Consider the following 27,254-nt stretch of genomic DNA (forward strand, 5'->3'; position numbering starts at 1 on the left):
TTTATTAATAGAAACTAAAGCGATGTAGAAAATGGATCTCTTTCTCAGGAGAGCAGCATAGCTGAAATGTTTGAGTGTTGACTGAAAAGTTTGTGAGATTTCTACATGGTAATAAATCAATTTGGCCCAAGGATGAGGGACCAGCACTCCACATGCAGATCTTCAAAGAATAAAATGAAACAACAACAGTACACATGTTGATACCATTACAGATGTCACCATCCACCAGCACAGGTGCTACTGATGTTGCTCCCCGGAGCACAAACTGAGCCTAAGTTTATCTGTGTGGACTCATTGTCTTTACTTTGCTGGGTGTAAGGATATCCATATTTAGAGCAGATGGAGGGTGGGGCTGTTTGGCTCTGATGACTGTTTATCCAGATGGATGATGTCAGTCAGATACTGAGGCTCAGCAGCACCTTAAATCTCTGAGGTGACTGTGAGAGCAGAGCTGCTCTGCTTCTTACGCTGGATCTCACTTTGTTTTGACAACCAGCGCTCATTTAAGACCGGCCCATCTGCTGCTTTATACACCAGCAGCCGCTGATAAACTGTGAGCGTCGAACATTTAAAGACGCCGTCTTTGTTTTCTTCACAGACTGAAATACCATCACCAATTCATACTTGTTTGTTTCTTTTTCTTTTGATAAAAATGAATTAGACACAGTTAAATCCTGCTCATCCTGTCTGACAAAGACACAAAATATAAACAAGGATGGGTGTTGAACGGAATTGTTTGACTTTGTTGTCTAATGTTTGTCTTCCGATGCATAAAATGTCTGAATCTCTCTGAGAAAGGCCAGGGGAGCTTGAGGCAGGATTTTAATGAGTTTAATAAGCATTACATAATTGTCTGTTTTGAAACTCAATTAGCACCAAACAGCTGAAATTTCTCTGCTTATCTTTGCTCTGTGAAGGATTTATGGATTGTAAACACTGTTTATACCAGCCATTCATTTCCATTAACGTATCCTAAAGACCCTTTCTGAATGTTTCTCATGGACAGCACAGGCCTCTGGGTGCTCTACATGTAATCAGGTTCTCTAGTACACAAATACAATTTAAATTAATTAAGACAAATATATAGAAATATTTCCCCCATTATTGTAAAAATGTAAACAAATAATAGTTCAAAAAACCATACCATTAAGTGAAACGAGTTAGAGATACATTAGGGTGAGTTTGCACATGACTGCAACAATGTAGATGTCTGATGTACACAAAAACAAGCACACACCAGTGGGTCATTTTTTCAGTGTTGCTTGTCCACTAAGTCTATACATGGAAATGACTTACTGTATATTCTGCTTCAAGCCTTTCTAACAGTAAATTAGAATTAAATATCATTGTATGGCTTTTAGGCTGCTCTATTATTTTGTGTTGCCATTGTTTGGATAGACTTAATAGTAAGTGTGCATGGTGGTGTGCTACGTTATAACTTGGGTAAAAACCTCCAGAGACAGTGGGGGTCCCCGGTTATTATTTAGGGGGTCAGGAGCTGGAAAGTTTAGGAACCCAATCTCTAGTGACCTTTCTCTAGTGTCCTCTCCGACCAAGTCTTGCTTTGCTGCATACTTACCTTAATTTGTGTTTCTGTTCAAATCTACATAAAGAATTCAAGCCTACATCAGCCCTAACATCAATGTGGGTTTTTCCCCCCTCTCACCTCTCTTCAGCTTTGACGGCAGCAGCAGGTCGAGGGAAGTTGGAAGTTTGCAGCTTCCTGTTGGAGCAGGGGGCGGTGGTGCAGCAGGTCAACAGGCGAGGGGTGTCTCCTCTTTTCTGTGCCGTCAGACAGGGACACTGGCAGGTAAGACATTCTGGATTGCCCCCCCAGCTCCACACCTTCATATTTTCTTATTCTAAATCTTCATACAGTGGAGGATATTTAATTTTTGCGCAGTATACTGTATATGTTTTTATCTATGAGCTGACTCTGATCTGTCTCCTGACACAGGGTCATGTTGAACTCAACTGTTGTGTGAGCTCTGCTTCTGCTTGTTGTCTGTTCTCCAGATTGCAGAACTGCTGTTGCAGCACGGTGCTGACATCAACATCAGCGACAAGCAGGGCAGGACCCTTCTGATGGTGGCTGCCTGTGAGGGTCACTTGAGCACTGTAGAGTTTCTGCTTTCTAAAAGTGAGCGACACATTACCACCTCCAAACAGCCACCATTAACCTTGATCACCATGAAAGTAAAAGTTGCTCATTAGCTGGATTAAATTAACACGTCAATTCAAAGTGTTTACTTATTGTTGTTGTTTGTCTCAAAGGTGCATCTTTGATTTCGATGGACAAAGAGGGGCTCACACCCCTGAGCTGGGCATGTTTAAAAGGACATAAGAACGTTGTGCAGTTTTTGGTGGAGAAAGGTGCAGTCATAGACCACACGGACAAAAACGGACGGACTCCGCTGGACCTCGCTGCTTTCTATGGAGACGCAGAGATTGTAAGTGAAAAATAAGTTTGCATTTGCTGAAATGTCCCAACACACACAGACACCCCTGTCTTTTTTAGCCTTAACTGAGAGTCTCTGTTCAATTATTGAGCACATAATGTTGTGCGTGAGCCGGGCTCCTGGCTGACAACACACTGTTTATAGGTTTTAAACTGCTGCTGTCATGCAGGTCCAGTATTTGGTGGAGAGAGGAGCAGTGATAGAGCATGTGGACTTCAGTGGGATGAGGCCTCTGGACCGGGCCATAGGCTGTCGAAACACATCGGTGGTGGTGACTCTGCTGAAGAAAGGGGCCAAGCTGGGTAAGCACTTACAAAGAGCTATTTATTTTGAGTTAATATACTATTGTGTGCAGTTAGTGCTGTCAGTCAGACTGTAGAAGTGGTTGTCCTGAGGTCCCTTTAAGCAGCCCGAGGTCTGCAGATTTTCTTCACGTCTCAGTGAACACAGAGACTCTGCCATTTATTTTTACCACCGTTTTTGTCTTGCCTAATAGCTCATGGTGTTTAAATACAAAACAAACTTTCATTTCACTCTCATTTTATGGAATGTCATGGAAAACTCTGTTTCTATTCCTGCTTCTCACTCATTCTGGTATGTCTGTGCATGTGCATGTCCTTCCTGTTCTCCCTCACATGCTTCTTTGCTAATTTAAGAATGTAACTTCTCACTTAAATGACATTCACAGAGCTATCTGCACGCCTTAACTGCAGTGCACTCTGCTGTCTAAGGCAAAAAAAAGTAACAGCCAGAACATCTAACTTTTTCTTTCAGCACAGTTAACAGTCTGCATGCATTTACAAGGGCATCTGAGGGACACATAATTGTGTACTGTCACACTTCACTCTGTGGCACATTTTCCTTTCACTACAGATGACTTCTCTCACTGTTGCATGACCTCTTTTCTCTTCACTCTTTCCCTCCTAACTCCCTCACTGCCTTCACTAAACTAAGGCCACAGAACGTCTCCTTACGATCGATCAGGTACAATCTTTAGGTAACTTTACCTTGTACCAAATTCCAGAGAATACACTGACTGTCTCTTGGCCCCATTTACAACAATGTTAACAAGCCATTTTGTTCATTCTGTCTCCACAGGAAATGCTGCTTGGGCCATGGCTACGTCAAAGCCTGATATACTCATCATCCTCCTGCAGAAGCTGATGGAGGAGGGGAATCTACTTTACAAGGTAAATGTGGAAAGAAAATAACATACTGTCAACTTAAAGAAGCAGTCTCTTGGGTTTATGCATAGTTCATTCAGCTTCACTTACCAACTGTGCTAACATACACACATGTAGCCTGAGTTACATTAGATGTTATCTTGGGTTTTATTTATATAAGGAAATCAAAAACTGATAAGATGGAAGTGATTGCCATCTGTTTGTAGCTCAGCTAAAGGCAGAACATAAATAGATCTCTATGTTCTGCACCACTCACCAAAGCAGCCGTGATCGATGCCTGACATTTAACAGATTGAGTTTGTGGCAGAAAGGACAAACATGTCAGGTATTACGCGTGTGTGTGCGCGTGAGATTTTGATTTGAGCTTGCCTGTGTGTCGAATGTGTGATTGATGAGAAGAGAGGGGCTCAAGCAAAAGAAACAGCTCTTGTGGTTGAGTACCTTGCCCTGTTTCTCTCACCCAAATGATTCCTTCTGCTTCTTTCCCTCTCTGCTTGTTTGCCCTCCACGTGTCCTCCAGAAAGGGAAGATGAAAGAGGCGGCCCAGAGGTATCAGTACGCCCTGAGGAAGTTTCCTAGAGAAGGCTTTGGAGATGACCTGAAGGCATTTAAAGACCTCAGGGTCTCTCTGTATCTCAATCTCTCCCGCTGTCGCAGAAAAACCAACGTAAGCCTCTCTAGAGACACCCTACTTTCTTTTTCCTTTGTTCATCAGCCAGTGCTGTATTTTTAGCCTTTATCCTTTAATGGCTTTAAATAAGCCACTTCAGTCACTAGACTTTTATTTGTCTGTGTAATGAATATCACGGGGCATCATTAAATTAATATTTACTGGGGGGGGGGGGATACTCTGTGAAGTATCTCCAATTGTTTTAAAATAGTTTTAGACAAAAAGTGAAATCTGTGAGCGATGGTGAGAGCCTGTGTGGGCAGGAGGAGCATGTTAATGTTCAGATGGCACCAGGCAGGAGGTGGAGAGAGAGCTGCATGCTACATGCAATATCGGCTCCTGAATGTGCCAGCCTGTCTGCTCACTTTAACTCTGCTGAGCAGTAGTGCATCTTTCTGTTCAGGTTTTTACCCAATGTTTTAACACACTGATGAATTAGTACATAGTTACATAGTCATAGTTACTACTTGAGAAAGACAAGCTGTTGAACTCTCCAATGTCTGAATCATTGTCTCCACATAGATGCTCTTCATCAAACTTTGTTAATAAAAGACTAATGACTTAACAACTTAACTTATTATTTGATACAGGGAGCATTATAGTTGGAGATGTTGGGTGGGTCAAATTTAGCCTTTGACAATACATTAAGAACGTATGTAAGCAACAAGGACAACATATGTATTTAAATGCTTGTTGAATCTGTGATTTATTTATGTTCTGTGTTTGTAGGATTTTGGGATGGCTGAAGAGTTTGCTACAAAAGCACTGGAGCTGAAACCCAAATCCTATGAGGCTTACTATGCCCGTGCAAGAGCTAAAAGAAGCAGCAGGTAAACTATTCAGCAGAGCTTCTTATCAGCTACTGTACTGTGGTTGTAATTGGGTACATTTGGTCATCTGGATCTGTGTCTCTTCTTTACGTCATCCACAGGCAGTTTACAGCAGCCCTGGCAGACCTGCACGAAGCGGCCAAGCTGTGCCCCAACAACCGAGAGATCCGTCGTCTGCTGGCTCGAGTAGAGGACGAGTGTAAACAGATGCAGCGTGTTCAGACTAAAGGAGGCCTCGCTGGAGCTGCAGCTGCTTTGAGTCAGGCATCAGGAGGCCACGAGTCTGATCAGGAGCCAGACGAAGGACAGGGAGACCTGTCAGAGCACAGCCTCGGCAGGAGCGTGGACGGACAAAGAGACATCCTGGAGGAGGAGGAAGAGGAGGAGGAGGAGGAGGAGGCGTCGCTGCAAGACAGGCCAACTGAAGCGTGCTGGACTCAGAACAGTTATTCCTACAACAGAGTCGTACCCTCTGAGCCTGGTACCAACAACTTGTTACACCAGAGCCTGAGCCCCAGCTCGCCCCCAGGCCCCGGCAGGCTCCCCCTCCACCGGTACCCTCGAGAGCACCGGGAGGCGGTGGCCCAACAGGGTTTGGTGCTGCAGCCCACAAAGCAGGCCCAAATCGTCAAGACCAACCAGCATTTGAGCTCCATGCAGGCTGTGGGAGGGGCCGTCGGGGGCCGCACCACAGGGGCCAAATCTCAATATGCTCCTTCCAGTCCCTTACCCAGCCGACATATGTCCAGTATGTTGAAGCCGGGCCCCGGCATTGACATTAGCCCTCTGCCGCCCCCCACTGACGAGCCAGTGTACGGAAACCGCCTGTCTCTAGCATCTGCATCCGTCTCTATGGGTCACAGCTGTGAAAACGAGAGTCTACACTCCTCCCAAGCCTCTTACTCATCCTGCAGCAGCTCCAAGGGTCCGGGACAAGACCGGCTGTCTGCACACTCTGTATCCTCCCTGGACGGATTGGCCTGTTCCGGTCCTGCACCTCAGGGGAACCACACAGACCCAGAAAAGGAACTGATGTGTGCGGCAGCAGGATTGCAGGCGGGCGGTGGCAGCAGCAGCAGCATGCGAGTGTCCAGCTCCACCAGTAGCCTGGCGTCCAGCAGCAGCCTATCAGACAGTGGCAAGCTGGGACCTGATGTCCGCACCAAGATATCTGACAAATCCAAGCACAGCCAACAGGCCAGCGCTGCATCAGAGTACAAACCCAGACCCTTCATGGGCATCACTGACAAGACGGCACGCTTTCAGCAGCAGCTCCAACAGCAGCATCAAGGCCTGCAGTGTCACCCGAGCCGCAGCTGGATGAACCACTCGTCTGACGGCCTCATGTGTCACAACATGTCAGTTATGGGCCTTCAGCCCATCGACTGTGAGCTGCCTTATACCAAAACTGTGAGCACTTACCATGAGCAGCACAAACCTCCACCACCTCAGGGTGCTATGGCTATGAGTAGCTTACAAAATGGCATGCATGCCAAGGAATTCACAGAGAAGTTCTGCCAAGCCGCCAACTGTTACATAGAGTCCAAGCCAGCGCTGGCTCTTCCGCACACTTTCATGGACAGTAAGCCCAAGCAGCCTGGCCTCGCCCGAGATAATCCTGCCATCCACGTAGCGTCAATGAAACCAAAGCGATCATTTATAGAGTCGAATGTGTAGAGATGTTTGCTTTATCTCTCATACAGTCCACAACGCACAAAACAACCGCAAAAATCTTAAGTGAGGAAAAATTTGTTTTAACTTTTTAATCAACTTCAAACCCTATACAGTCTCACTTCAAAGCCTTGTAACAAGTACAGAATCAAGTGCTTTGTTTTTCCTGTGTGAATACAGACAGGAAGTGTACAGAACGCTCCAGATTTTCTCCTCTCAACCTGTCACTTGTGGCTGTCAGCTTCTGTTACTAGACAACATGTCCGCCATTGTTCAGCCAAGCTGGAGACATTGCACTGAAGGAAGTATTTGGACATTCAATGTACAGTCCTCATCAACGCAGCGGTGACAGTAAGCACTTTATACACATTTAAGCCGCTCAAGTGCTTAAACAACATATTCAGTTACAGCATTATGTCATCACGGAATAGTTTAAGTTATACTGGGTTTGAACTATGTTCACTACGTCCATGGTGCTGAGAGAGGAAAAAAACAAGACGAGTCCTCAGTGAAGGTGTAAGAAAGTTTAAAGGACGGGCATTCCTGTGTTTAAGGAAGGATGTTGAAGATCCTCACGTTGTGAATATTATATAAATATGTACTCTCCTTCTTTTCACTGAAGGTCTATGTTTAATGTAATGACAAGTTCAGACTTGTGTATTTTGAGTTTTATGCACCATGTTGTTCAGAAGATGTTAAAGGTTCTAAAAAAGCATTTTGTTCAATGTGTTTGTACATTATATAAATCACCATTAACATGGAATTGAATCCCTTTCTGTATCTGCTTGTTGTTGCTGTCTAGTTTAATTTATTCACAGCGCCAATGGCTTGGTTAATTGTAAAAGCAATATATTTTATATAGTTATTTTTGCACAGCTACTAAGACATTTTATTATTCTAAATGATGTTGAGTTTAAGTGCATGCTTCAATTGCAGTTTATATTACAGAGTAAAGAATATCTATAAAAAAAAAAACAAATTGTTTCGGGGCACAGCGCCATCAGCTCTATTTTAATATTACATTAATTGCAATTGTTGCCATGTTTTCAGTATTGTGAGCTTTATTAGCTGTGATCACATACTGTAATAGACCATTACTGCCATAGCCACCATGGGGGAGAGAAATAAAGACCCACTAAGGAAAAAACAAACAGGTCTGCTGACTTTTACTCTGACACACAGTACAGCTGATGCACATTAGCTGCAGCAGCAACTTTTTATTTCAGAGGAAGTGTCATTTGTAAAAAAACTGCACAGTGATGCTTTGATTGATTTCAAACACACAGAATAAAGATTTAGCTTGTATGTAGGTTTTTTGTGATCTTAATTTAGACCTGATGTTCAGATATTTGTTGTTAGGGTTAAGGAGTTAATATAACCAATAATAGTAATTAATTCCTTCAATTAAATAAGTTATGTTATTTGATGAAAACTTACTGTTAAATCATTAAGAACCTGGTGAGTTGGATTGTAGCTATAAAAGAAAAGCTGCTGTCTACTGGCTAGACTTCCAGCGTGAGATTGCCATCTTCAGAGATCTGTTGGGGGTGAGGAGCGAGGTCTGCAGGGGCAGGTTCGTCATGGGGCTTGTTTTGTTCCTGCCTCTGACCCAGCTCTCAATAGACTCTCTCTCATAGGAATACCCATCTGTGGAGAAGACACACGTTTATATATTATAGATTAGTTAATATCAGTTATCTTCAAATAAATGGTGCTTTCACTTGAAGTCATTGGTGAGATGTATCAAGGTTTTGTTGACTAACCTGAAGCAATGACTGGATCCCTCATCAACTCTCTGGTGATGGGACACAGAAACTCATCAGGAGCCTCTGACCCGCTCTGCTCTGCCTTCAGGGCCTCAATCTTCCTCAGGAGGCGACCACGGAGGCCCAAAGATTCTGAGGAACCAACACGGTGATCAGTATGACTCGACAAATAACATGCAGTCTATGTTTTTGTGACGATCCAAATATTGTGAAGCAAATATTGATGGTTAAAAGTGGAAACGAGGATTATTTCACCTAAATCAAAATTGATGTAATTTTAATGTTTTTACACTTAAAACCACTCAGGAGTGTGAGGGGTTTATTCTAAGTTAGCATCCCTTATTATCCTCCTCAAGTATTAACAGCCCAATAGAGAAAGATCACTGCATGCATCTGCCCACCCACAGCACCTCTTGATCTCGTCATCAGCTGCAAAAATCACTAACGCTTACAATGGAGGGAGGATCTTTACAACCAGACACAATGTTGTTGTGTGGAACAGCAAAGGAGCAGTGAGATTGAGTCTCGTACAGACAGAAAATCAGTGAGTGAGAGCTGCTGCAGTGACATTTTGTGGCGTTCTAAAATGTACTTAAACTAAGTTTTCAAAAACAAACATCTGTGTGTAACATTAGTGCTCAGATTTACTGAACATCCCTTGACTCAAAATAAATCTTTAAGTGTCATTCAAGCAATGAATGCGAAAAGTGAAGAAAAAATTAAGGTCAGGGTTACCTCCATCCTGAGAAATCAGCTTGTGAAATTTTCAACAAGGTGCAATATTTCTAATCCAGCAAAAGAATTGTTAAAATGATATCGTTATTTTACACTTATTGTTAGATCAGGAAGTAGAGATGGAAGGAGGGAAGCCATTCACATACATGCCAGAAAGACTGGGGTTTATTCTTTGCATGATCTCAGTGTTTTGCAGATTCTGTAATCAAGTTTAAAGTAAAACAAGCACATGCAGCAGTGGTGGCCTGCTGTCGCAATCACAAATAGTTTTGATCCTCTGGGAAAAGGGAAAGTGCTTAATTGAAACCTCTTCCATCGTAGAGACACGCTGAACCCATTAAATCCTCTGATTCATCCAATAAACTACTCGAAAAGAAAAAACTGCTCTTAACAGCTCTATAGGGTTTAAGATTTCCATAAGTAGTTCCCACATTTTTCATGGGGGCAAAAGCCATTACTAGTATAGCGTCCACTTTACATTTAGATTGATAATTTGATGAGATGCAACAATAAAACTGCAGAATGAGGCTGTCCTCGCTGAGATACACTGAATTATATCCGAGAGGAACTTTTTTTTTTTCCTCCCCTTACTCAAAGATTCATGAATATTTCATCAAGTAAAGTGTGCTGGAATATAATTTGCTCTGTGTGTGTGTGTGTGTGTGTGTGTGTGTGTATGTGTGTCTTTGCAAGAGCACACATTTACACAAGCAGCATACATGGAAAATCATAGTTTGTTGCTTACACACCACGGAAAGGAAGGGAAAGGTGGCAATCTGCTGTTTCCTCTGTCCTTCTTCAGTGGTAATGATCCTCGCTGTCCTCCATGCACAACACATGGGAATGTTGCTTAGACCATAGGACAAGTTTAGGATAACTGAGAAGTATGCAAGGAAAGTTTGCTATACTTTTTAACTGCTGCCAAATTAAAGCATACTAATTACGTCGTACATGATTACATTTGACACAACGTATCCATAATCAGCATAAAGACAGTTTTCTGTCTCATTTCCTTCAGAGTTGTCGGTATAAATTAGAAATCAAGATATCTCTTGTTTCACTGCCAGTATATATTAAAAGCAACAACAAATAAAGACAGAAATAAAAGCTTAAAATCCTTGCAGGTGTTTTCCTCCAGAAAGTAATTAGGTTTAAATCAGCATCATTAACTGTTAAAGCCAACTATTCAGTCTTGTGCATGTGCACCCAGTTGAACAATATTTCAGATTTAAGTAATGAAGAATAGATACATCTTAAACAGATTACCTAACTTAATCAAAAAGTAACAAATTAGCCTCAAAGCTTCTTTAGAGCTCACTCATGTAGCACGTGTATTTTTTTGTTTTATAAGCTAAGCTAACCGTCACAGACTAATGACCTATAGTTTGAATTTCATAAGTTAACTTGTACATTTTAATCTCATAGACTGTGTAAAGGAAGTAGAGCTAGACAATGTGATGTGGCTGATTGGTTTGGGAATCGCCCTTTGGAGACCACCAATGTGACATTTTGGTTGTAGCCATCTTGGTTTTTTTTTGGAACCAGAAGTGACCATATTTGGAAAACAGGGTGGGCACATTTCTAAATTTGGCAGCAACTAGTCAATCACAGGTAGCTCTGCCATAGAGCACACCTTGCTTTAGGGACATTTGAACTCTAAATGGGGCCAAACTAGAAGCATCGTGCTGTATCATGGACAAATTAAAACTGATGACTGAGACCATCAACTCATCAGGAAAATGTTGCATGGTCTGATAAAATGTGAAAATATTCCTTTAAAACATACTTGCTTTGGGGGCGCTGATGGCCTAGCGGTTAGGTTGTGCCCCATGTCCTGAGGCTACAATCCTCCAAGCAGGCAGCCTGGATTCAATTCCGACCTGCGGCTCCTGCATGTCATTCCTCACTCTCTCTCTCTCTCTCTCATTTCCTACTCTGTCCACTATCCTTTCTAAATTAAGGCAACAGGGCCAAAAATAGATCTTTAAAAAAACGACATACTTGCCTTGTTTGGATTACATTGCTGCACTACAGTGTTACTGTTTATAAGCTGTTGTCCATCACCTCAGGGGAGAAGTGGTTTTTTTTGGGTTTTTTTATGTTTCTATCCACAGTTTGTCCCGTCTCTTTCCTAACTGAAGCCTTGGACAATCCTGAGCGCACTAATCTTATTTTCGGAGGGATTATCATTGTTTGTGACATTCTGTGGGGTTCTGTCCTCACAGCGTGATTTATGGTTGTATAAGCAGATAGAAACACAGCAGCCTCACATCCCTAAATCAGATAACTATTTGGGGAGAGATTCTGCGAGGGGGAAAATAAATCAGAACATCGATAAAAAGCGGCTTATATCATGCTATCCAATTCAATCTGCTCATGTTAGAGGATCAAACGTCAAATCTGCATGAAAACACAGAAATGAGTGTGTGTGGTGAACACTTCTGTTGCATGTCTTATGTGTCATCCTCACCGATTCCCAGCTCTGCTGCCGTTTCCTTGTTCAGCTTGTTGAGCTCTGGCCCATCCATGTTGTTGCCTTTAAAGACGCTGACGAGTTCCTGCAGCCCTTCTTCACACAGCCAAGTCTGCACATCCTCCTCTGACCAATCAGTAAGCAGCAGCCTGGAGTGACCCGGCAACTTCCTTCCTGAAAAAAAAGAAACATACAACAGGAAGGGAAGAAGTGCTTGCTTTCATACCCCCCCAAACTCCCAACATCTGTGACACACTTATCTGATGAAAAGTCTCTCCCCTCACACTCCACTGAAGAAGACACTCTCGCTCTGTTCTGATATTGGAGTGAAAAATACTGCGCTCACTCACCCCTCATACAAGCATGTGATCTATTGAAAAGATAATTAAGCTGAGGGTAGTGTTCCCACACTGTGCCAGCATCCAGCTAATCAACCTTCACATGACACTACACAAGTGAGCACCCATCATTTATCACAAGAGGCTGAAATAAACCGACCCCGTTGTGTGTCGTCCTGCTAATGACACCGCTCAGCAGACGCATGCTTCCCATCACCCATCATTAGGAACGTAAAGGATAACCCTGAAGACCGGGAGGTGTTGCTCATTACCAACGTTTCCACATATTGGGTTCAACTCACCTCTTCTTCTCTCTCTAGCCCTAAAACAAAAATCACAGTAGATGCATATTTTCCTTCACAACAGATTGTGGTTTTGAACCCCAAACAATGTTTAGCTTATCTTGGAAGAACATGCCTGTGCCTAACATGCACAGTGTTGAAGGTTAGTGAGCTAAGATCAGATAAAAAGTAAAGCTGGAGCTGATGTTAATGTAAGGTTATACAAATCAAAGCTAGCCTTAAAAAATGCCACTAGATAATATTGGGGGCGGGGCCTGTGAAACTGTCCTGGAAGTGTCATTAGTGTCATATTATCAACATAGATCTATTTACTCAGAAACCTAACATTTCCTTTTTAAGAAAGCAGAAAGCTGTGCATCCACAATATTTAGCCCTTAGCTCAGTAGTGCTTAGTGAGAAGATCAACTTTCAGCAGCACAGTGAACGGAGTAACAACACCTCCTCGCTGCAGCTGATAGTGTGTGGAGTCTCACAGTCTAGCAGGCTGAGTCATGGAAACAAGTGTGCCAAAAGCATGAAACCCTCACAGAGCTTCACTGCAGGCTGGGAAAGCTCGCACTGCAGTGTTTAATGACTTGGACAGATGCATGAAGAACTCTTCATCAAACTCCATTATTTACAGGTTAAGCCTGTTGATGGTATTTCTTATCGCCAGTTATCATTAAGACACCTAATCAAGTAAATGATTCAATTTAAAATAAAATCTGTGTAGTTGTAGCCTGATAGATCACTGTTCTGTATCTTAACAGTATAACAGAAACTGAGGAGAAAGGTTCTGTTTGTTTGCATCATAAATGGGCGAGCCATTTCTACAAAAACTTGATATCAGCTCAAACCTTCAGTACATTCATAAAGTCTAACTGTGCTCCCATGAACACAGGTGTTTTCAATCACCCTGGCTGATTACACTCTACTGAGGACGGGGAGGGGAGGGGTCCTGTCCCAACAAGTGTGACAAACCTCAACGAGCAGAGAGTGATGTTGATTCCAATCAAGCCTGCTTTGTAGAGAGGAAGTCCAAACTGAAAACACCTGAGCACGAGCACTAAGGCTGTAAAGGGATCTCAGTAAACCTTTCAAATCTTTCACTGAAAATTGTTCAAAATTTCACTTTTTATTAGGAACTAAGCAAATCATTTTTGTCTTAATAACTTTTAAAATGTTATAAAGATAACTTTTTATTACCTTCTTTCACAGTGCTGTCATAAATATACTTCACTAAAGGGTCTACAGGCAGCTGCTCTGACACATGGGTGATAACATTAGCAATAGTGACAAGAGTCGCATGCTAACATTTGCTTATGAGCAATAAAACCACAGTACAGTGGTAGCTGATGGAATTGTCATTAGTAATTCTATTTTTAGAAACACACCAAAGTATTTAAAATCTAAATCCTGAAGTCAATCCAAGAGTGAGAAGGACCTACATTCACAGAGTTAGCTAGCATGGCTACACAATAATGTGCAGAATATTTTTAAGATATGAATACGCCTCTTTAACTGAATTACATTTTAGGCACTTTTAACAATTCAGTAGGAACTAAAAGGTTTAGGTATGCATTGTGAGACAGACCAACACATTATTGGTTTTGGACCCTTCATGGGATTTGCTGCCATTAAGAAAATATTCAACAACCTTATCCTTGTCCTTTAAGGCCAGCAAGAAGCCATTCAATTCTATTTGTATCCACTTCAGCTTTACTGAAGCACCTTTTGGGTTCACACAACACAGAAAAAAACACAAAATCAGAAATCATATACACCTTTAAGACAAGAACCTACTGCAAAAATACCTGAAAAGAAATTGTGTTTTCCTCGTTTTTACACCTGTATTACTCACACGTACAAATAAAGCCCATATCAAAATGAGACAGCAGTGTTTTAGCTCCAAAAGTACAGAAAATAACTAAAACAGAGGAATGCATTTATTTACCTTGGCACACTGTCTGTTGTGATTGGGCTCCTGTGAAAAGACATAAAAAGGAATAAGTTTAATATGTGGAAAGAGGACACGGGATAAAAGGAAAGGGAGAACAGAAAAGAGAGCGGTATAAAGAAGCTAGGTCTTTATTGAGCTGAAATATGGTTTGTAAACATCAAGCTGCTGCACTGATGAAGCTTCAAGGCCTCCAGATGTCTCACGATTGCACCTTTTTTCATTTATTATTCTGATCTTTTACTTTCATGTTGGACTGAAACTTTTTTTTTTAAGGAGGATTCACCTCAGTAACAACAGCTCTCTGTGGCTCACTGGTAGTTTACCCTGCAGAACATCATTCACTATTCTGCCTCTGGACTCTGCAGCCAGACACCAATACACATGTAATGGGACCTTCTCCTGCTGGATAGCTCCCAAAACACTCTTTTGGGAGGCTTGAAATGGCGTCTGGGCTTTGAACCGCTGCTAATAGTCTGTTTTTTTTTTAAAACAGGAGTGATTGTGCATTTGTGGACGACAAACTAAACAACACTTTGTTAGAAATTTACCAGAGCTGTGGACTTCATCTACCATTCTCCACACGTTTACAGTTCTGTCCATGGAGCCAGTTGCAATCCACGGCATAGTGGGAGACAGAGCAACAGCCGTCACGTACCTGTCGGGAGGAGGAAGAGGAACACAAATGTGAAGGACAAAGTCTGACACAGGAAGAGATCTGCTTTAAAAAGTCAGACCGTCCCTGCTCTAAAAAATGGAAAAATGCCATCTAAGATCATAGAAGATCTTAAATCCTTTCAAGCACTGTACATAGCCCTGGCTTTGATTACCCGCGGTGCTACTTCAATGACTTTCTGGAAAGCAGAGTTAGATGCTATTGCATCACTGCACCCAGTGCTTCTGGGAAAAACTAATCAAGCAAAAATCACACATTTTGATCTGAAGCACTGGGGCTCCTGCGCCGCTGTTTGCCTGATAGCTGCAGAGATTGCATAGCGGCAGGAGGGCAGGTCATTTACCTGTCATGGTGTTTCACAGTGTGGAGCAGAGTTCCCAGGTTCTGTAAGCAAAGAACAAACAAATAAGAAGGGGAATGTGTAGAACCTCTTCGTAAGCGGCAGCCGCAGACATTTGTGTTGGAGCTTCACTCACCGCATCATATATTGCAACACTTTTATCCACTGAACTGTTAAAAAATAAGAGTAAACAAAGTCATTATATGCTTGTAATTTCATTACAGTATAATAAAAGAGAGAGAAAATTAAAACCGTCCTTACAGACAAAAACAGACACATAATTCATTTGTGACTAAGTGCTGCAAACAGAGCACAGCTTAACCTTCAGCATGTTTGACTTAAAGCCAGAAACAGCAGACGCTTAAACTCAACAAAATACACTCCTCCTGTGGCCAACTGAGGGAACAGTAGGATCGCTGCTGAGCACAGGCGTCTGCCATTTGTAATGACAGAATAAAAAGAACAATTTAAACACTGAGGAGAGATTAATTTAAACGTAGAGCTAATGATTTCTCATCAAATAAATCATTCACCAAACACAACCCTGTCAGGCACTAAAGTCAATATTCAGTTGCCAGCACAGAAGGTGTTTATTAGAGCTGCTCGCACACAAAGACAAGAAGTGATTGTGTGTGTGTGTGTGTGTGTGTGTGTGTGTGTGTGTGTGTGTGTGTGTGTGTGTGTGTGTGTGTGTGTGTGTGTGTGTGTGTGTGTGTGTGTGTGTGTCTTACCCTGAGACGACCCTCTCTCCATCAGGAGAAAAGGCACAGGACAGTACTGGAGCTGACTGGCTGCTGAGGGTGTGAAGCAGCTTCATGGTACAGGCTGAGGGTTGACAAACACAGACCCACAAAGTGAAGGTGGAAGTTCAAAATCATTATGTCTGCATTTGTTCAGCAACAAACCTCCATTACATTATTTATAAAGTGGTCAGAAAGTATTTAAAAAAAACTGTCTCTACGCACGCACGCACGCACGCACGCACGCACGCACGCACGCACGCACGCACGCACGCACGCACGCACACACACACACACACACTTCAAAATGCATCAACCTGTGAATCAATTCAGTCAGCTCACACTCCAAACTTTTTGTCAATAACTGTCTCCCCTCTCGCTGGCTCACAGCTGTGCCTCCTGCTGACAGCTGCTAGGAAACTAAAGATTTTCTTTTTGGCAATAAACCTGAGACTTTCACAGCCTGAGACGCAAAGACACGTGAGCAGAGAGTGATCATTTGTTGAGCAGTATTTCTACGTGCCACAACTAATTGGTCTGTAGCAGCATTTGAATTATTAGACTGTAAACATAAATATGTATAAAATTAAACCTCCCTGTTCTCCATTAGAGTAAAAATACAGTGTGCAGGCTCTGTGGGAGGCTAATTTCTTATTTTCATGTGCCAAAAACAAAAACACATGATCAAAGCTGACAGATTCAGACTAAACCAGCCAATAAAACACACTTAATGCTTGATAAACAACATATGCTGCAAGGGTCAAGGAAAGGCTGAAAAACTGAAATATTGCAGATTTTGTCCTCAAAGCTTGAACATATTTTTGATTGATATTTACACATGGAACCTTTCCTGAATTATCTACTGTGTAGTCAAAAAAAGTGTAACAGTGGTCAATCCCCCTGCAAGCAAACACAAGCTTAATGCACAGTTCAGCTCCTCCATGGAGAGTCAGTTTCAGACAAAATACATTTTAAAGAAATGAAGACATACAGTATATCCTTCTGTGTCCTTCTGCAAGCTGCTCAGAGATAAAGAAAAAAAATCCCCATTGAGCACAGCAGGTCACCAAATAGGTCACATTACCTCCTCCAAAGAAGTAACACATATTGGGAACCAACAACATCATGGTGTGTTCATACACTGATTTAAAGAAAGTCTGTAGGCTGGTACACAACCTTTGAATGTACAGGAAATGTTCTTGTTCAGCTCTTAGTTGAACATGATAGAAATGTCACAGAGGATATATGCACCTGATTCTCTTCCAATTCTTCCCCACACACACAATCCTACACACACTCACAGTCCTCTCCTACTGCTGCTGCTATATTTCAGCAGTGTCTTAAAATGATCCATTATTAATGAGTCAGTCTGCAGCTGATTTATTCCATGCAGCAATAAAATGTTTCTATTCTGTAGAGAGATTTCAAGGTTAGAACATTAAGCTCTCTCTCCCTCTCTCTCTCTCTCTCTCTCTCTCTCGCTCTCAAAGGTGATGGAGTGAGGGAGCTCTAAGATGAGAAAGACAGCAGAGGGGTCAGCCTACCTGCTCCTTCACTCTGGGAAACAATCCATATTTTCAGCCGGCTGTCCTGCCCACAGGAGGCCAGTCGGAACTCCACACAGCAGCCATCTGCAGAACCACAAAAAGAAAGAAACAGCCACAGTCTATGGATGTTCACGCTCGACTGGGTTTAATAACAAAAAGAGACAAATATCATCTGACGGCCTGTCTGTGAGGTGTAACAACACATATCTTTTACACAGCATGGGGCATAAATAAAGTGTTTGGATTTAGGTTCCTATTTCTAAATCTAAAATATGCTTTTTTGTTACCACAATGCATCAATTAAGAAAAACAGAAAATGTCACTTATAGTTTATGGATGAAATGTGACAGGCTTCTTTAACTTAACGTTAAATGTGAAGCATAGATGACTTCAGTTTATTGTGCAGAATGTTTTTTTTTTGAAGTTCAGAGCCAGAGCCGATTGTTTGTTCTGTTACAAACGTATTTGAAATAAGTTGACGATTAGTCATATAAGAATGAATAACTTCTATTCTTTTCATTGACAGTCTACTAAATCACTACCATTTGATTAATGATAAAAGAAGAAAGTAAAACTCAATCTACAGGAACCTATTCTGATGTCTATAAAGTGTGTGTTTTGTCTGGCCTATAGTCCAATGCCCTATTGCTTACTGTGAGAAGGCAGACTCAGAACAAACACCCAGCTGTGGTATCATCACCTGGGGGAGAGGTTAGGGAAAATCTTCAAACAGCCTGTTTGAGCACACATTTTGTTAAAAGTGGAGCAGGCAAAAGATGAAGACGATGGACTTTTCTCATAATTGGGGGGTTTGTAGGGACACATATTAGTGTTAGAAAAACATGGTGAAGTGTATTAAGCTTAATATGTGACCTTTAAGTTCAACAAAACCAACATTTACGTCCCTGTACCTTCACGCTTTTGGGCAGCAACACTGTATCTAGAAAGTGATTTGGATGAACTGACTTGTTACTTTCCTCAGAAAAGTTTAGGAGATGCAAGCTAACATTTTCGATTTTTTTTTGATTTTTTAAACTAAGGCAAAATAAATGTACTAACAAAAGACAAACTTCTTTTCCAACAAAAGGTGGAGCCTTTCCATATATTGGGTTGAACATAAATAAGTTAAAGGGATACTTCACCCATTGAAACATGAATCTGTACTGACATTGGGTCATATATGTAGGAGAAATGTGAAATACATTTTGAACTTGGTGCCTTCTTGGCCGAGAAAAGGCAGAAAGTGCCTTTTTGGCTCATGTGGCACCACTTGGAGCAAACATGACAAACAGAGAGAGAAACACCATATTTAACTTAACTCACCAATTTTAAATTGTTGTGCAAAGCTGCAGCAGGCGACTCCCAGGTCATGAGTGTCCTTCTCAGCATGCAGCAGGTTCATGTCCATGACATCCCAGAGTTTGAGGTCTCCATAGGTGCAGCCCGTCACAAACATCTGACCACAGGGGGAGAAGCAGCAGGCCACAACACTGGCCTCACTAGCAGCACTGCATCTGTTAAAGACAAAACATCAGGATTAATACTTCATGTTGTCCTACATGGTGAAACATGCCTTCATGTTGACCTTAGGTAATGAGTATTTGTCTTTAGAAAGCTGAAAACTGAACTAGAGTTGTTAAAAGGCCCTGAAGATTTTTTCAAACAGGTGTATTGACTTTTCAAAAAAGAGGCTAAGAAACATGCTACTTTCTGTCATTATTCAGACATCTTCTGTCTTTGGCTTTTTATCTGTACTCGTCTCTCAAGTACAGAGTGAGAAAGACTCTGATGCAGCAATCAGAATTTCACAATACAATAATCAGGGTGACTTTGGGGGATAGTTTTGAAGATGGTAAATGAAGGCTGCAAGATGTGGCTTAAAGATCTGTAAAAACCAAGTTTGTGGTCCGTGTAATTGGAAAGTTTTGCCACTTTCAGAGTTTCAAATTGAACTTTTAAGCTCATAATTGAAGAATGTTGCCAGGCAGAAATCACTGAAACAATGTGTTTATTGATCGCATATTTAAATTGGCAGATAATTATTTGGCAACAATTTTATAAACAGCTTAAATTATAATATCAACAAGAACTAATAATATAATACATCATTTATTATGTTTTGTAATACAGACGTAAAATAAAAAAAATAAAGTTTGGATTTTTTTTTTCTATTGTATTAGCAAGATGCATTAAATCACTCTCTCTCTCTCTCTCTCTCTCTCTCTCTCACACACACACACACACACACACACACACACACACGCACACGCACACACACACTTTTTGAGAGTAATACTCTTATTGAATAATGGACTTGTGAGTCACCTTTGTCACCTTGACGGCTCTACATACTGTTTGATATGCAGCTCTACCTGTTGATGTGTTTCACATTTGGGGTCATACTGTACCTGCGTAGTGTCTTGGAGGAGAAGTCCCACAGGGCCACGGTGCCGTCACAGGCCCCTGCCAGCAGGTGGGAGGAGTCAGGAGCCACTGCGCAGACTCGGAGCGGACTGCGGCCCGGGTGATGCAGCGCCGCGGACACCTCACCTGTCTCCGAGCTCCACACGATGACGGAGCCGTCCGTAGAGCAGCTGAACAGGTGACTTCCACAGGAGCTGAAGCAGCAGCAGTGAACCCCGTAGCCATGACCCGAGAGAGGAGAGAAGGGAAGCTCCGAGAAGTCAGCTGTGTTATAAACACGAAGAGTTTTATCACCTGAGGAGGTCGCGAGGAGAGACGGGGAGAAGGCACAACAGCTCACCTCGTCTGTGTGCTGTCGAAGAGTGCACATCAGTGACACCATCTTTCATTAGCTTGTAGCTCTGTGGAGGGACAAGTTTACTCACAAGGGGGCGCAAAATACTTAAATATCCGCCTGTGAAAGCAGAGGAGTGAAACAGAAACGATTGACTAACACATATTGTTAGACTTCCTGTCCGTCGTTTCACATGTTGGGTAAAAAACTTAATAGTTACAAACCTTTAGCGAAAATTGTTGCTCCTCACTTGTCTTGCACAATTTTGTACGTTTTGTACTCCAGCTGAGAGTTATAAAGTCTGTTTATCTCCACGACTGTTATCAGTCACATGACTCTGAATTACTGCATGTCCAGTTACACAATGATCATAGTCGACTTCTCCAGCGTCCTCGTTAAGAAAACACAAAACTTTCCACCTAACTACGGGTCCAGTCCCAAGTCACTTTCATGAAGGTGACGTCACAATTATGACTAAAATATAAAATTTAGTTTTTTGTTTTTTGTTTTTTTTTATCATTTATGTGAAGATGCTGTAAAGCTCATTTTGACTTTGCTCATCTACTCTTACAATGCTTCAATTCTGTTGATCATTTTAATGTAAATAACAATCTGCACAGTGACTAGCTGTTGGTAAATATTGTGGAGTATTTTCTTAGTAACATTGAAGTGTAAGTACCCCAAAAATGCAAACAAAGCCGTGCAGTTGTAATTTGTTCTCTTTGTTACAATACTGGCTTGGACTACAATCAAATGGTGAATATTTTGTTACTGTTTCATAGTGCTGTTTAACCCATACAAGATGTTAATGATGAAATATACATTTCAAAAATAGTGTTTGGAGAATTGTTATTTTTTTCTCACTATGAACTCAGTACCATCAATGACATAACATTTGGGCCACAGTGAGGGCCTGACAGCTTTTATTTTGAAAAACAGGTTTATTTTAACTGTGCCACACATCCAATTTAAAAAATAACATTAGCTCAAAAAGTTGCTACTCATATTTCAGAACATTCATAATAAAATACAGTTACTTCAAGTCTTCTGGCTTCAGCTGTCTAGAGACGTCTCCGCTGGGCCGTGACTCCCTGCTGGATAAAGCCTGGTGCAGGTTTCACGACTGTCCGCAGGATGTCTGACAGGACTGTGGCTGAAGGAAATGCTTGGAGGTGAAACACACTATAGTGCACCACATTGATTCTCTCAGAGTTTACATTTTGTATAAGGTTTTCCTGCGATATATTGTGCAGGACAAACATATAGTACACACACTGAAAAAAACAACACTCAGCACACTGTGTGGAGGTAAGAGGTCAGGCACTGTAATACTGAGAAGACAACAGTGTTAACAGTAGATTTTCAGCACAGACAGAAGACAGACATATGAAGTGCTACAGTCATCTGTATGCATTCACTATATTTTCACAAGACTACTATGTACATTTTGAAAATCAGACTTTAAATGTGACAGTGATCCCTCTCTGTATTTCACACATGTAACTCAGAAATGCAGTTGAACATTAAGTACTGCTGTGACCTTATGGTCAAAAAGCTGTAAACAATAATTCTTTGACTTGTTCAATAGTCCATCAAATTATTTTTAGTTTTTTTTTTTTTTAAAGCTGTGTGTGATTTTCTGTTTGTTTTTTTCTAATAGACAAACTTTAACATAAATAATAAAGAAAATAAATACATACACACTTATGTACTGTTGGTAAAAAAACAAAAACAATGACCTCCAATATCTACAGTGTAAATGTAGAGAACGTTGAGTCCAAGAGTCAGTAGAGTTTGAAAAAGAGAACAGTATTGCACTTTGAGGTAAAAACCATGATGTATTATCTCAGCAGGAGAATTTGTCCTTTCTCATTGCACATCAGTGTTACTAGGTCGCTGTGTTGATTTAGTGCAACAGTTGAAGGACAAGCCTTCAGCACTAAAGATGAAGTTTGATACGTTTAGAAAGTTCCACCTGGGACACAGTATTTTACTGCAACAGTTCAGTCCATCGTTTGTCAAAAAATCTCCTCATGCTGTGGCCGGCTCGTCCAATTTGTGAATCGTCTTCATTAAACTTTTCACAGTTCTCGAAAACAAGGTTCACGTCGACAATGAAACTTTCCAAATTCAAGTACCTGTAATCATTAGAAAATGTTCATTATGAATTCATTACTAGTATCCAAACAAAGAGAAATTGTGCAAAATGTAGAATATACTGTATGCAAACAGAACACACTTATGAAATGTTTAAAAACAACAACACGTCGACTTACTGGTTGCTGTTGAGCTTTTCTCTTATGGTGGAGAAGTCCATGGGCTTCTTGATAACCTTCCTGTATCCAGGGACAGATTTGTGATTGACTGGTGTGAGGAAAGGCCAAGCATCCTGATGGGCCTCCAGCTCAGCCAGCAGCGCTCTGCAAACAACAGGGGGAAGACAAAGCTGAGCTGTTTTACCCTGCAAACATTGTTTTCTTTCAATTTGAGTCAAGTTGAAATGTTTTATTAATAGAAGATGTACGGTGGATTATTTTCTAATACATGCATAACAGAATATGATTGAATGCTGCTAGGACCTTTGCATGCAGTGAATATGTGTTTGTGCATACCGACACGTCTCCAGCCCATTTGTGTTGTTGTCTTTTGCTGTTTTAGCTTTCTTTGCACAGGAGGGGCTGTCATGCTCGGCCTGGGAGCTGTGCGAGCTGTCGTCTCCTTTCCTCCTCTTGAACTCCTTGGTACCTTTCTTTGGCGAGCCGTTGCTGCTGGCAGCCTCCTCTCTCATGAGCTCTCCTACCACAGATGGCTTGCTATTTCGTTTTACCTCGCTGCCTTTCTTTCCTCCTCCAGCTGTTCGACTCTGATGTCTCCTGCTCCGGGGGGACTGACCACTCTCCTGAGTGACAGCACACAGAGAGGACTGGTGGAGAGACACACAAACCACACTATTTTAGAACCCGTTAATTAGAAGTGTATGTGTGATACAGCTTTGTTATATTTGCTCCTTAGATCTACAGTAAAAATATACTACTGAAAAACAAGAGCGTTTTGGGTTTAGTGTGGAAACACTCTGAGCTTGCTGGTGTACCTTTGCTACACATGTGGGACAGAACCAGTTGCCATCAGGTACTGTGGTGATTCTGGGTTTATGGCAGTATGTGTGGCAGCCTTTGTCACAGCTGTCACAGAGTAAGAGCAGTTCTTCATTATCCCCCTTCTGACAGAGCTGGCAATGCTGGCAACAACAAATAAACAGTATTAAACTGTGAAGACAACCTGAGATATAGCACTTTAAAAACAGATGCTTCATGCAATCTGTGCAGCTTGATTTGCCTATTTGTTGGTAATTGTGATTTAATCTAATCAAATGTTGCCTTTTATTGATATATTTTAATTAACTGCCTTTCTTTTCATCTCTTGCCTGACAACAACCTCTTTTAAGGAGCACCAACATTTTCAGGTTAACTGTGTAGTCCTTGATTGTTTGTAAGAGACCTATAAAGCGTATTTGACATCTTTAGTGTGAGCGATAAATTTGTGTATGATTTTGAGAGAGAGAGAGAGAGAGAGAGAGAGAGAGTATATGAGGGGACCCTAACCACTTTCATGATGGATCGTTCCCAGGTGATGGTTTTCTGCAGCTGATGAATGCAGAGGGACAGCTGAGCCGAGCTGCGGACCTCACCGAGAGCTTTATGCCACAACCTCATTCCCGGGGCGACCGCTTCCTCACTGCTTTGAGATCACAGTAATTACATACACAATCTGTCATATTATCAGGAGATGAATCACAGCCAGTAACACTTCACATCAGCCAGTGCAAACGGAAAAGAGAAACAACATTTACAGCTACACTTGGAACAACATGTTGCTCCTATTTAACTGTCTCCAGGACGAGGATTGAGCAAACCCTTCTTTCTCCACTCTAGGAGAGCACAGAAGAAGGCCCACTGACATTATCCAGGTCTGATCTGAAAGGTTGTACTTAAGGGTCTCTTCTTTAGGTACCTTCGTTCGATGTTCCTCTCCAGCTCTGCCAGCCTGATGACAGCTATATCAAGGGGATTGTTGGGCTGCCGCACCACGCTGCCGGGAAGTTCCTCCTGGCTGGTTTCTCTCTGTCTATTTCTCCCTGGAGCAGGGGAAGATGAGAAGAGCTCGTGCTCATGATAGACCAGATCCTCCCTCTCTGACTGAGACTCAGTATGCATCCAGCCCTAGGGGACAACACAGGGACAACTGGTGTTAACTACTATAAACATCATGACAGCCCTTCTAAGTAGAAATTGGAGTACTTCTCATAAAACATTTTTTATGCATGTACCTTGATCTGCCGGTTGGCAGTGACAACTTTCCTCTCCAGCTCCTCGACCTGCTGCAACAAGCTGATGTCCACCTCCATGGCCTGCTCCTCCACAGACCAACTCTCCACCGTCGCCTCACTCACCTCATGCTTCTCCAGCTGTGCCACATCGATCACTAACACCACAAATTCATAAAAAGAATTACTGCAAAAATCCTGTCCACTCAAAACAATCTTCATACATTAAATCTAAAGCTATAAAGGTCAACAATCCAGCCCATATATTCCTGACTCAAACTGAGCTGAGTGGATGTGAACAAACCATTTTTGCTGTTGCTGCAGAGCTGGTTCATGTACTCCATATGTTTTTGGATCTGTTTCTGTAAGAACTTCTCTCTGATGCCCCGGTTGTGAAGGGCCTCAACCAGGCTGTGCAGTTGGTCCATGTCAGACACCATCCACCAGCCACACAGCATCTCTGCCAACACACACACACGCACAACTTTTACACTTTAATTTCACAGTTATTGTTTCTTTTTTTAGATACATACGGACGTTTTATAACGGACTGACAGTCATCACAGCGTGTGTTCTAGTCATGTGCCCTTGTGCGTACTGGCAGTGAGCAGTTCGTACCCTCTGGGATGGGCTGAGGACTGGGGTAGTCCTGAGTCTTCGACGCCTCCACAGCAGGGAATGAGGCGCAGGCTGGCTTGTCACTCGGGGGTTCTGGGGTCTCGCTCTTGTTGTTGTTTGCCAGGAAAAGAACCCTGTTCACATTACCCTCTGCATAATGGGAGAACACATCCAGCACGGGGGGTAGAGAAGTACCAGAGAAGGGCAGGCGGGGAGTTGTTGAGGCGCTTGACATGTCACACATTGTCCGTCTGCTTTGGTGAATGCCCGACTGAAATTGCTGAGAAGGGAAAAAAAAAAATCCAACTTATACTATAAAAATGAAATAAATTGCAATCCTGTGCAAACATTTTGAAATGCCCAATTTTTCCCTGATTTATTGCAGCTCCCCTGTTGATGCTTATAGTTTGTAACGAGGGATAAATGTACGTGAGAGACCTAAAATCAGTTAAAAAAAAAGAAAAACAAAGCCTGATTTCAATGATTAGATCTATGATTAAGATAGCTTTAATGTTATTCACCAACCTGAAGGACAGATGACTCCATGTTTTTCACCTCAGCAGGAACACTGGAGCTGTCTGCAGCTTGGGGATCAGGGGAGAGGGAGGAGGGGGATTTGTTGCCGTTGGTCTGCAGAGGAGAGAACGAGGCGGTTGGACTTGATCTGGAGGTTACAGTGGACTCGTCACAAGGAGAGCGAGGCAAGAGGCTAAACCACTGGTTTGTCTTCTCCGTCAGTGTCTTTGAGAGCTGCTCGTCATGGAGGATAGACTGATGTTGAGAGCCAATCAGCTGAGATGACTCTGAAGCGTCGGCATCCGTCGGTCCCTGGTGAGCACTGGCTGTCTGAGAGTCGGGATATGGGGGAAGAGATGCTGCACTCGGGACTTGTGCAGAGTCAACATTATGATTTCTATGACAGTTGAAGTTGGAATCATGAGACATTTTTGCTACTTCAAGGAGCTTGCTAAGCTTAAAGAAGGAGCCTGGTTTTTGAAGGAAGAGATTGAGACTCTCGTTGTCCTGCTGGTTTTCAGGTGTGGATGTATCACCACCTGTGCACAGTACTGGGGGGGAAACCCCTGACTCCACGTGCTCTTCTTTTATCCTGATCACATGAGCAGGCCTCTGTCTTTCCTTCTCCTTCTCCACCTCTTCACAACCTGAGGATATAGGAAAGGTAACTTCATCTTAGGGCATAGGTTAACAAAAAATAACACTTCAAAAGAAGTATTTAGGACACCTGACCCCCTCCTCTCAATATATGATATGTGGACTGAGAATGTGTGGGATATGTACAAGATGGAACGAATAACATATGACCTGAGGATCCAAAAAGAAACATTAATTAACAGATGGAATCCCGCCTTCTCCAAACTGATGCAATGAAGAGATTTGAATCTTGCAGATTTAAATGATATCTTAATCCTTACATACATACATACACCCCCCCCAACCCCTCCTCAATGTTTATGTATGTCAGGATTTTTATGGGGATCTTTGTTTTATTCCAAGAATTGTACTTAAAGCTTTTGTTTGGTTTAAATTTCATTTAGTTAATTATCAATCAATCATACACACATATATATATATATATATATATACAGCCGTAAGAAAATAATAAATGTGTGAATAAAATCTGAGCTTAGTTTGCACCTTCAACGCTCTCCATGCCTTCCACAAAGATGGCGCCACACTGTGGAAGGACCCAGTAACACCTCTTGTAGCGGTCCTGTCCAATGGTCATGGAGCGCAGTGAGAGAGATGAGTCCAATAACTTCTGTCTAATCTGACTCTGTTGCTAAAGGGATAGAAATTCCAAATATTAGATCCACCTATGAGAGCTGTACTGAGAGGAAAATCAAATCTCATAGGGTTTCAGTATAC

General features: G+C 42.0%; 3 protein-coding genes across 8 annotated transcripts in view; 1 reads left to right on the top strand and 2 right to left on the bottom strand.

Annotated features, from left to right (window-relative positions):
• The window catches only part of tanc1b (tetratricopeptide repeat, ankyrin repeat and coiled-coil containing 1b), a 99,162-nt gene extending 91,576 nt beyond the window's left edge, over nt 1-7,586 (top strand). The window contains exons 19-27 of one of the 2 annotated variants that reach the window (XM_065962517.1): nt 1,677-1,810; nt 2,017-2,140; nt 2,275-2,450; nt 2,629-2,761; nt 3,414-3,443; nt 3,558-3,649; nt 4,164-4,310; nt 5,043-5,143; nt 5,245-7,586. In XM_065962517.1, coding sequence (XP_065818589.1) covers nt 1,677-1,810; nt 2,017-2,140; nt 2,275-2,450; nt 2,629-2,761; nt 3,414-3,443; nt 3,558-3,649; nt 4,164-4,310; nt 5,043-5,143; nt 5,245-6,820 — 2,513 coding nt within the window. In that variant the 3' untranslated portion in view covers nt 6,821-7,586. The remainder of the gene's footprint in view (nt 1-1,676; nt 1,811-2,016; nt 2,141-2,274; nt 2,451-2,628; nt 2,762-3,413; nt 3,444-3,557; nt 3,650-4,163; nt 4,311-5,042; nt 5,144-5,244) is intronic. The other variant, XM_020644183.3, reaches the window with a different exon arrangement.
• A 377-nt stretch (nt 7,587-7,963) lies between these two features.
• On the bottom strand, nt 7,964-20,798 carry LOC109991801 (WD repeat, SAM and U-box domain-containing protein 1-like). 3 transcript variants are annotated; one of them, XM_065962519.1, is made up of 13 exons: nt 20,650-20,786; nt 20,432-20,492; nt 20,076-20,285; nt 18,991-19,181; nt 17,665-17,751; nt 16,112-16,205; nt 15,517-15,550; nt 15,384-15,424; nt 14,916-15,022; nt 14,362-14,391; nt 11,786-11,962; nt 8,578-8,712; nt 7,964-8,461 (listed from the first exon to the last, which is right to left on the bottom strand). In XM_065962519.1, the coding sequence occupies exons 4-13, from the start codon at nt 19,121-19,123 to the stop codon at nt 8,310-8,312; spliced, it is 990 nt and encodes a 329-aa protein (XP_065818591.1). In that variant the 5' UTR covers nt 19,124-19,181; nt 20,076-20,285; nt 20,432-20,492; nt 20,650-20,786; the 3' UTR covers nt 7,964-8,309. The 3 variants fall into 3 exon arrangements, with proteins under 3 accessions (XP_065818591.1, XP_065818592.1, XP_065818590.1); XM_065962520.1 differs by lacking the exon at nt 20,432-20,492; XM_065962518.1 differs by having other exon boundaries at nt 20,076-20,798.
• A 516-nt stretch (nt 20,799-21,314) lies between these two features.
• Nucleotides 21,315-27,254, bottom strand: part of LOC109991783 (bromodomain adjacent to zinc finger domain protein 2B) — a 44,646-nt gene continuing 38,706 nt past the window's right edge. The window contains exons 28-38 of one of the 3 annotated variants that reach the window (XM_020644162.3): nt 27,024-27,168; nt 25,893-26,530; nt 25,368-25,647; nt 25,054-25,209; nt 24,753-24,907; nt 24,437-24,645; nt 24,028-24,160; nt 23,517-23,663; nt 23,038-23,348; nt 22,702-22,845; nt 21,315-22,563 (exon numbers count right to left, since the gene is read on the bottom strand). In XM_020644162.3, the coding sequence (XP_020499818.2) occupies nt 22,416-22,563; nt 22,702-22,845; nt 23,038-23,348; nt 23,517-23,663; nt 24,028-24,160; nt 24,437-24,645; nt 24,753-24,907; nt 25,054-25,209; nt 25,368-25,647; nt 25,893-26,530; nt 27,024-27,168 (2,466 nt within the window). In that variant the 3' untranslated portion in view covers nt 21,315-22,415. Of the gene's footprint in view, nt 22,564-22,701; nt 22,846-23,037; nt 23,349-23,516; nt 23,664-24,027; nt 24,164-24,436; nt 24,646-24,752; nt 24,908-25,053; nt 25,210-25,367; nt 25,648-25,892; nt 26,531-27,023; nt 27,169-27,254 lie in introns of all 3 variants that reach the window. The other 2 variants (XM_020644161.3, XM_020644163.3) reach the window with 2 other exon arrangements.

Source organism: Labrus bergylta, chromosome 13 (assembly GCF_963930695.1).
Source record: "Labrus bergylta chromosome 13, fLabBer1.1, whole genome shotgun sequence".
Classification (NCBI taxonomy): domain Eukaryota; kingdom Metazoa; phylum Chordata; class Actinopteri; order Labriformes; family Labridae; genus Labrus; species Labrus bergylta.